Here is a 10283-nt window from a genome sequence, read left to right as displayed (position 1 = left end):
GTCGTGACAGTTGCGCTGCCGTCCGAGTATGGCACTTTATTGTTATGTTAAAAACGGAGGTGATGTTATCTGGACCACAGAAACTGAATTAAATAAAATTATAAAATTATATAACAGATTTTGTTAATAATACATTATTAATAAGAGAGATTATAAAAGATATATATATATATATATATATTGCATTTGCTCAGTCTACGTAGTTCCCTTATTACTTACACTGCAAGTGTGCGCGCGCATGTTTCGCCCTGATTCGTTTTCCGTTTTATCTTTCAAGTCTTTTACGAGTTCAGTCGAGAGAGTTTCTCTCTCAATATAGTTCCACAACAAATATTTAACAATCTATTATATATAATTGGTGTATTGTTCCCAAAATTCTCACTTTCCATATACAAGTTTATTTATTGCTATATGTGATGATAGTGTAATCGTCCCATCTTTCTTCTTTGGGAGATAACTTCGAGGTACATTAAGTACTTCGAGATCTATCAACAAAGTGTTTAAAACTATATTTTACCAAGAACGCGCGAAGATCCTTGTTTGTGAAAAATACGAATAAAGTTTGCGAACTTGTAAACTGAACTTTTTCGATGAAACGCGCGCGCGCACTTTTCATAGAAATGTATCGCCGAACTGCATCACAGCTGGCGTGTTTGATTCTCTCTCTCTCTCTCTCTCCCTCTATCTTTCTCTGCAACGTAATATATAGTCAGGCGATAATAAATATACTTTTTCTATCTCTCTCTTTCTGTCTCTGCGTTGATTTGGATTTACACGGCGTCTCCCCCTCCTTTTTGCTTGCAATTGCTTTTACAACTGAACTCACACGTTATATGACGCATTGAAACGAGCGCATCGGTTAGATTTATATAAATTTTTCATTTAATTTACGATAGTACAAAGCCTCTTCTGTCCCCCATTTTTACAGTCGCCTCGCTCTTTCTACTCAAAGCGAGCGCGATAATAAAGCTCATTCGTTTCGTAACTTTAATGCCCGTTGTTTGTTATGCACGCACAGTTTCGTTTCGTCCTTTTGGAGTTTCCGACGCTGCTAGAGCTACGATTGCAATTCTTCGAAAAAAGATAAACGTTGCGTGACGCGACATGCTGAATCGTGCGCATTGTGGGTCTTCGAAGGCACGGAGATTGATAAAGACAATTAGAATTAACACTGGAACCAGAATCAGGACCAGCAGCAGAAATGAAATTCAGGGTAGGTATGCATTGTACGCGAGCAATGAAAGTTGTCTATAAAATGGTACCAAGAATACCGTTAAAAAGACATCAACCAATAATTTGCCAATACATCTCGTTAATTTAAGTATTTATAAAAATTACTTTGGTAATTGCTCGAATTTGTTGTACTAGACTTGGTCAGACCCGCGTCTTGTATTCGCAGACGTTACGCAGCGTCAGTGCAATCCAATAGAAAAGCTCTGTCAACTGTTTGAGCGATAACATCGAATCTGTTTCCAAAAAGATTCTGCAATTTGGAAATAGAAAAGCGTATATATGTTTGATATCTATAAATACATGATATCCAAGATTGATTCTGCCAAGGCATATATTTGATACCAGAATATCCAGCTGATCTCTCTCATGTGATATGCATGTCATATAACATTAAAAAACGGTGTAACATATATTTTATAAAATATGTTTCACCATAAACTCGAGATGATTAACGCTCAAAAAGTTAATTCGTGCATCGGAAAAACTCTCGTAAAAACGCCCGCGCAAAAACGGAAAAGAAACATGTGCTGCGACGATGATGTTCGTAGCTAAAATTTTGCATACCCATCTCCGCATATTCCCTCTAACCATTCCATTGTAGCCATCTCACAAGATCGGTCATTTGCCTACCTATATTTGTCTATCGCTTACACATATCTATCTACTGTCTTCCTCTCTTTCCATTCGCAAGAGCGCATTGACCTTGTTCGAGGCGCTTCGTCCGGTGCTTTCCTCGCATTTTCCTTGAGCTCTTCTACCTCCTCCTCCCTAGTTTTACTTTCCTTTAACCTCTCTTTTTGGCAAGCACATCGGGCCCCGCGAATCTTCCTTGGTGTCCTCCCACGAACGTAGCCGGTTTTTATAGATTCTCTTGCGGTATTATAATCTATAACACTGTAGACTCTTTAGAATCTTCATACTAAGATCCTCGCTATCATTAATCACTGGGTATATGAAAGCTCTCCTTTTGATAATATAAAGAACCTTGATGTATCATATAATCTTGAAAATAATCTATTGCAATATCGCAAAATACCAATTTTGCGTAGACCGTCGCGCGAAAGAAAACACGGCCCGAAGGAGGAGGCAGAACGAGAGGACGTCCAACCGACAGCAGTGGTCTACCGCGGCTGACCCATGCTGCTACTGCTGTTGCCACCGTTGCTACTACTGAGACTCATATGCGGCTTAAGACTATGTATGATTTTCACGTGGGCGACCATATTGTCTTTTCTGGTGAATTCTTTACAGCAGACCGGACAGGCGTAGTACTTGACGTTAGGCTTGTGCGAGGTGACGTAGTGCCGACAGAAGTTGCTGATGTGTGTGTACGTGCGATGACATACGGTGCAGCGATAAACGTCGCCCTCCTTCACGCAAAAGTCTCGCACCGAGCCCTCCGTGCGCTCGTTCTCAACTTTGAACGAGCCTTCAAAGTCGCTCTGACTGATTTCTGCCTCGCCGGCCATCACACTGAATATGGCACTGCTTATGTTGTCCTTCGTCTTTGTCTCCATTTCGGTGTCCGAGTGTTGCTGCTGTTGTTGTTGATCGTCAGCCATTGACATCGCCGCGGTGGTCGACGCGGCCTTACCTTGCAGCGTCGACGTGCTGAACTCCTTGCGAAAGCATCGCTCAAAGTTGATGCGGATATGAGTCGGCGGCTCGCCGCTATCACCACCGCTCGACGTTTCTTCTAACTCTGAAACGAAGAAATCTCGATCCTTTAAATCGCTCTATGTACCCGCGCCTGTAATATATATCGTGCAAGCATTTGGATGTGCAGTAGGAGTTCGTTTATCAGAAAACCAAATTCTTGTTAAATATAAGCTTTCAAAAAAATGATACTGATGAATAATATTCCAGATATATTTAGTGTGTTATTCGTCTTTTAATTAGTATTTTAAATCCTTGGTACCAAAAATCTTCGTCGTCACTAGTCAAACCCTTAACTTTTTATTTAAAAAATGGAGATTATACTCTTCACCCAAGTCATCTCACAAATAGATAAGAGTATTGTTGCACGAGTTTCCGCTGCGCAAACTCTTCCGCGATATTCTGATAAACGAAGTTTTATCGCACATCGTGATTATGTATCTCTGTGTATGTATATACTGTATTGACACAACATATTTCTATATTTGTGGGGGGAAGCAAGAGGAAGGGTAGAGCCAGCAAAAAAGAGTCACCGTACTTGAATCTCGGCCGTCTCAGTCAACTTCTGTCCCGCGTTAAAGAATAACTTTACTACGCTATGACACGCCTTCTCCATGTCGTCCCCACCCCCGCTCGTCTATTCCCCTTTAGATTCTTCCACTTTCACACTAAAAAAAAAAAAAAAAAAAAACTAATAATATTCTTTCGCAACTCGATTCAATAAACAACTTAATTCAGCATATTAATTTAATAATTAATCGTCCAAAATTAATGATATTATAAATTTTGGAAATTTTCTATATTTATATTTATTTGTATTTAACAGTATAACTAAAAAAACAATAAGTTTTCTTTCAATATTTAATGTATCTGATAGTCCAGAAAACATGTTCTTTTTTGTTAAAGCAAGACTGGCGGCTTCACGTGCATGATATTATAACTCAACAATAACGCAAAAATGGAACTGAGAAAGAAAAAAAACAACGATTACTACTACATACGAACACTACATTGTTAGTGGCATTGGTAGTTACCTTTCCTCTCGAGTCAACGGGATTAGAAAAAAATGCGAAATTGTCGCCATCGTCTTGTAGACGAAATGCGGAAAATGTAATATTTCCGCTTCTTCTTGTCACACATTGTCACACTTTCCACCGATCGCGATTGCAAATTCATTTGGCAAAAATGCTCTTTCTTCCTTTCTCTCTCGTTCTCTTACACTTTACTCATTTTTTATCATTATTCGTCATATGTTGATATGTTACGCGTGATTGACTTTATCGAAATGCACAATACTTTTTTCGCAAGATTCTTCCATTTTTACAACGATAGATTCTGTCGCTCACGGAACTCGAAAAGTCGCCGAATATATACAGAATGTCCCTAAAGAAGCTAATAAAAAATTTTGCAAAGATGATTGACAAAGATGATCTTGATTTATCAAAGATGTTTTGATTAATTACATCTATAGATTTTGGAAAATTTATGTATGCGTAAATTTAAATATTTAAAATTTTTCCACGAAAAGATGACGAATATTGGGAAATTAGATTCTCGTAATCCTAATTATAGTGGCACTATTCTTTCGAGACCTGTATATATTCGATATGTGATCGGTACGCGAGACATTATTTAAAAACTCTCTGATTTACAATCTATTGAACACCGTTCTTTTTATTATTGATAGTCATAGTCGAACAATCAGTGCATATAAAATATACTAAATCTACCCAGCGTCAGAAAAGACTCGTCAGCTCTAGAAAAATTTTCTATAAAATTTTCGCCTTCTCTCTCTCTTTCTCTCTCATCTTCTTTTATTTTTCTCTTATTAAATTTTCGCCCTCTCGGAGAACGACTTCCTCCTTTATATTTGGCACTGAGAATGCGATCATCGATCCATCCCTTTGAAGGGAGAGGGATACGCGCGCGATATAACAATTTACTTATTTTTTCCTTATTTTCATTCACCTCACGTTCTACAATCTTCATATCTCTTTCTTTTTTCAACATTGTTCTTATTTTATGTCGCTTAAAAAAGGCACCAAACCGGAGACTGCTTGCGCGATAAAACATTGGATCCCGCATGAAAAGCACATGTTAATTCAACGCACGTTTTCGCATTTAATTACATTTACAAAAATTTCGGAGGTCGAACGATCTTTTTGTTTTCGCAACTATCGATCCTCGCAATCGTCCCTCCTTTCTTACTTATTTCTTTTTTTTTTTTTATTTTTGCCCTCGTTTTCTGACGCATCGTCTCGAAACTGCAACGACGTTATATATAATAGGTATTATATCAACTAGCGCTAAAATATATTCAATATAACTTTTGTTTATATATATATATAATATATAATAATGATAATCGTAATAATAAAATAATAATAATCGCAATAATATATATACGTACCATTTGTTTATGTTTTTCTCTCTCTCTCTCTCTCATTCTCTCTCTCTCGCTCTCACTCTGTATACGTGTACATATCCGTGGATAATTTAATTGCGATAATAAACTATGATTCTTTCTTTATATATATATATATATATAAGGCAGAACGAGAGGACGTCCAACCGACAGCAGTGGTCTACCGCGGCTGACCCATGCTGCTACTGCTGTTGCCACCGTTGCTACTACTGAGACTCATATGCGGCTTAAGACTATGTATGATTTTCACGTGGGCGACCATATTGTCTTTTCTGGTGAATTCTTTACAGCAGACCGGACAGGCGTAGTACTTGACGTTAGGCTTGTGCGAGGTGACGTAGTGCCGACAGAAGTTGCTGATGTGTGTGTACGTGCGATGACATACGGTGCAGCGATAAACGTCGCCCTCCTTCACGCAAAAGTCTCGCACCGAGCCCTCCGTGCGCTCGTTCTCAACTTTGAACGAGCCTTCAAAGTCGCTCTGACTGATTTCTGCCTCGCCGGCCATCACACTGAATATGGCACTGCTTATGTTGTCCTTCGTCTTTGTCTCCATTTCGGTGTCCGAGTGTTGCTGCTGTTGTTGTTGATCGTCAGCCATTGACATCGCCGCGGTGGTCGACGCGGCCTTACCTTGCAGCGTCGACGTGCTGAACTCCTTGCGAAAGCATCGCTCAAAGTTGATGCGGATATGAGTCGGCGGCTCGCCGCTATCACCACCGCTCGACGTTTCTTCTAACTCTGAAACGAAGAAATCTCGATCCTTTAAATCGCTCTATGTACCCGCGCCTGTAATATATATCGTGCAAGCATTTGGATGTGCAGTAGGAGTTCGTTTATCAGAAAACCAAATTCTTGTTAAATATAAGCTTTCAAAAAAATGATACTGATGAATAATATTCCAGATATATTTAGTGTGTTATTCGTCTTTTAATTAGTATTTTAAATCCTTGGTACCAAAAATCTTCGTCGTCACTAGTCAAACCCTTAACTTTTTATTTAAAAAATGGAGATTATACTCTTCACCCAAGTCATCTCACAAATAGATAAGAGTATTGTTGCACGAGTTTCCGCTGCGCAAACTCTTCCGCGATATTCTGATAAACGAAGTTTTATCGCACATCGTGATTATGTATCTCTGTGTATGTATATACTGTATTGACACAACATATTTCTATATTTGTGGGGGGAAGCAAGAGGAAGGGTAGAGCCAGCAAAAAAGAGTCACCGTACTTGAATCTCGGCCGTCTCAGTCAACTTCTGTCCCGCGTTAAAGAATAACGCTATGACACTATGACACGCCTTCTCCATGTCGTCCCCACCCCCGCTCGTCTATTCCCCTTTAGATTCTTCCACTTTCACACATTTTATCTCTCTCTCTCTCTCTCTCTCTCGCCAAGTTGCAAAATTGAATTCTCAGCACAACATCAATTTTTCTCTCTTTCTCCCAAAGTTCTGGCGCTCCATCTTTTCTTTCACACACGCGTATTCTTCTTATCTTCTTCTCTCCTGCATATCTATCATACACATGTACACCCGCACTTCTCATTTACACATTTCACACACGCCTACATCCTGCAAACATACATACGTACAAGCCTCTAGAAAATCATATACGAGGTGTCGTGCGAGACTATACTTCCGTTCGATCATAGAAAAAAAAGAAAATAAAAAAATTATTCCGGTTGTTCGAATATCGAGACGTGGATGATTTTCGAGACGAGTCGAGCGATCAAAGTCGATCAAGCAAGAGATGCTGCTTGGTGAGAAGCGCTTGATCAATTTTGATCGATCGCAACGCAAAACTATCGATGTTTAGACGTTCGAACAAAGGCGATCGCGATTAAGCAAATTATATAAGCTCAAGAGTTTAGAAAAGCTTTACAAAAGTTAAAATTCTTAATTTATATAGAATATAAAATTTGTTTTGAAGAAGCATTTTTCACTTATGGAATCTATGAGATTAATAGGAAGGACTATACCTCTTTGGACAACCCGTATATGACCAGGTGATCATCACATATATGTGAACTGATTAATAGACACCTAACAATACATGTGCACACTTTACCAACCCCTTTGTCCAGTGCGTCTAGTCAGTCTGCCAGTATCCATCTCTACGAGAAAACGATCCATCGAGATCGAGGACGCTCGAGAAAAAAGCAACATTTTCTCTTCCTTGTATGTTTTATTAAATTACTTTATATAAGTTGTTTCTCAAATATATGTAATTACTTCTATTGTACATATATGTATATATATATACATATACGTCGTTATCCGCTTTCGGCCTCCGGCGTCACATCCTTCTATATCCGGCTTTCTCTTACACTCCGGCACTTTTCCAAAAACAGTTCCGTCTTTTCGTTCGATCTATTTATTTACGATTTTGACTTCAATTTTTTTAGAAATCTTTCTTTTTAGCGGCTGGCCTCCCTAGTTCCCTCGCTTCCCCGCGCAAAAGCTTAAATCTTTCAGAGATCGAATGATGGTGACTCAGATAATCTCAACTCACCTGCACCAAAAGTGAACAAAGCGATCACGGTCACTACCGAAACGAGATCATCTCCGACGACATTTCTCTCTTCGAAGCACTCTCTTTCGCGCGCGCGCACGTATATGTAGTAGTTTTTATAGAAAGGAAAAAAAGAAACGTACGTCACACTATTTCTCTCTCTCTTCTGATTTCTTTCTTTTTTGATTTGTCACTCTTTATTTTTACGTATTTTTAATCTATCCCGTTTCTATTTTTATTCTTCCTTTTGCTAGTCATCTTTTTTTTTTCGATGTCGTCTCATTATCGTCTAATAAAGCAATGAGAAGAACGCAAGAGAAGACGGAAACGATAAACCTGCCGACAATATGTCGTCTGTTATTTAAGTATACTTCATCATCATCATCATCATCATTTACGCTCTTCTCTCCTTCTTTGCTGTCTGTCTTTTCGCGATAAAGAATGAGACTTTGCTATTCTATCTTCCTCGCAACGAACGAGCGTAAAAGAAGTTAACCAGCGTTCAAGGTGTGAAAATCAGACAACAACAAAAAAAAAAGTAAGCACTTATATATATATTAAAATCTATTCAATAGTACAGTCTGCTTTTTAAGCCTCGTAAATTAAACTTCCTTCTTCTCTTTCTCTCTCTCTCCCTTTCTCTTTCGCGATGATCAATTTCTCTTTGCAAGAGTCGCGCGAGCAATCTACAAGAATAATCAATATATATATTGACTGGTATAGTCCTTTCCATAAAAGGACGAATGAAAAACGAGATGAGAAAAATCTCGGCACGACATTTTTGCAAGAGTCATACGCGAAATAAATATATTTTATATATATATATTCTCTCTCGCTACATCTCGTAATTTTTTTCACGATTCCGTCACTTATCTGCTCTTTGTATTCCTCCCTGTCTCTTAACAAAATCCATTAAACATGTTAAGCAAACATGTTCAAAACTCACCGACGAGACCATCGCACCCGCGATGAGAGCGTGAGAAAGTTATGGTCGTAGGAAAGCGCAACACACTAATAGCAGTCTTGCACTTTCCTCGAGATGCAGGTAAGAGGCAGTTGCAGACGCACGAAAGTATATATATTTCCCGATTTCTATAATTTGACGATATAACAAAAATTTCTTTACGCACGATACAATTTTATAATGTAATATAAATTATATATGTATATATATATATATATATATATATATATATATATCCCCGCGCAAAAGCTTAAATCTTTCAGAGATCGAATGATGGTGACTCAGATAATCTCAACTCACCTGCACCAAAAGTGAACAAAGCGATCACGGTCACTACCGAAACGAGATCATCTCCGACGACATTTCTCTCTTCGAAGCACTCTCTTTCGCGCGCGCGCACGTATATGTAGTAGTTTTTATAGAAAGGAAAAAAAGAAACGTACGTCACACTATTTCTCTCTCTCTTCTGATTTCTTTCTTTTTTGATTTGTCACTCTTTATTTTTACGTATTTTTAATCTATCCCGTTTCTATTTTTATTCTTCCTTTTGCTAGTCATCTTTTTTTTTTCGATGTCGTCATTATCGTCTAATAAAGCAATGAGAAGAACGCAAGAGAAGACGGAAACGATAAACCTGCCGACAATATGTCGTCTGTTATTTAAGTATACTTCATCATCATCATCATCATCATTTACGCTCTTCTCTCCTTCTTTGCTGTCTGTCTTTTCGCGATAAAGAATGAGACTTTGCTATTCTATCTTCCTCGCAACGAACGAGCGTAAAAGAAGTTAACCAGCGTTCAAGGTGTGAAAATCAGACAACAACAAAAAAAAAAGTAAGCACCGCTAAAAGCTGGCTCTACCCCCTCCTGTTACTATTGGCCAATGGCAGCGAAGCGTTTCTCATTTGTGCGGAAAAAGAATATGGTGAGCATGGTACAAGGATGTTAGCGGAGAAGAGTGTCGATATATAATCGTAGATTAGATTCGGTTGAGTTAAATCAGGATTGGGGATAGATTTGAGACATCGAACAGAGCGACAGGTGCGGTTCGGCAGAAAGAAGACGCAGATTGATCATAGAGAGGCAAGATGAAGGTGGCCGATTTGTGCTCCGAAGAGGGGAAGGAAAAAAAAAAGAGGATAGGAACGAGGCGCTGCGCATTGGCCGAGCGTGAGAATTACGTATGGGTTATTACGTATATATGTATTTAGAGAGAGAGAGATATATATATATATACATATATATGTATACATACACAGGGTGATTCGTATAAAGTGATCGATTTAATTATTAGCGAAATTTGAAGACATATGAAAAAATAGTTTATATTGACATATTCAGTACAAAAGGAGACATCATATAGCGAAAACAATTATTTTATGAGTGAAGACTAAAGACTATAACAAAGTATTTTTTCATTAAGTATTTTTCGAGTTATTTTATATCTAGTTTATTTTATATCTTAATCTGACATATTTTGATATAAAA

At 38.3% G+C, this 10283-nt stretch overlaps 1 protein-coding gene across 9 annotated transcripts in view; it reads right to left on the bottom strand.

The window, feature by feature from the left end:
* LOC115233565 (protein tramtrack, beta isoform-like) overlaps positions 1-10283 on the bottom strand; it is a 64620-nt gene that overhangs the window by 18222 nt on the left and 36115 nt on the right. Inside the window, exon 10 of one of the 9 annotated variants that reach the window (XM_029804061.1) lies at positions 5446-6055. The exons of the other annotated variants lie outside the window; for them this stretch is intronic. Within the exon in view, the coding sequence (XP_029659921.1) occupies positions 5475-6055 (581 nt within the window). The 3' untranslated portion in view covers positions 5446-5474. Of the gene's footprint in view, positions 1-5445; positions 6056-10283 lie in introns of those variants that run through there. 9 annotated transcript variants of the gene reach the window in all.

Source organism: Formica exsecta, unplaced genomic scaffold (genome assembly GCF_003651465.1).
Source record: "Formica exsecta isolate Colony F162 unplaced genomic scaffold, ASM365146v1 scaffold178, whole genome shotgun sequence".
Taxonomy (NCBI): Eukaryota; Metazoa; Arthropoda; class Insecta; order Hymenoptera; family Formicidae; genus Formica; species Formica exsecta.
Note: the sequence above shows the minus strand (reverse complement) of the source record. Positions and strands in the feature narration are given on the sequence as shown.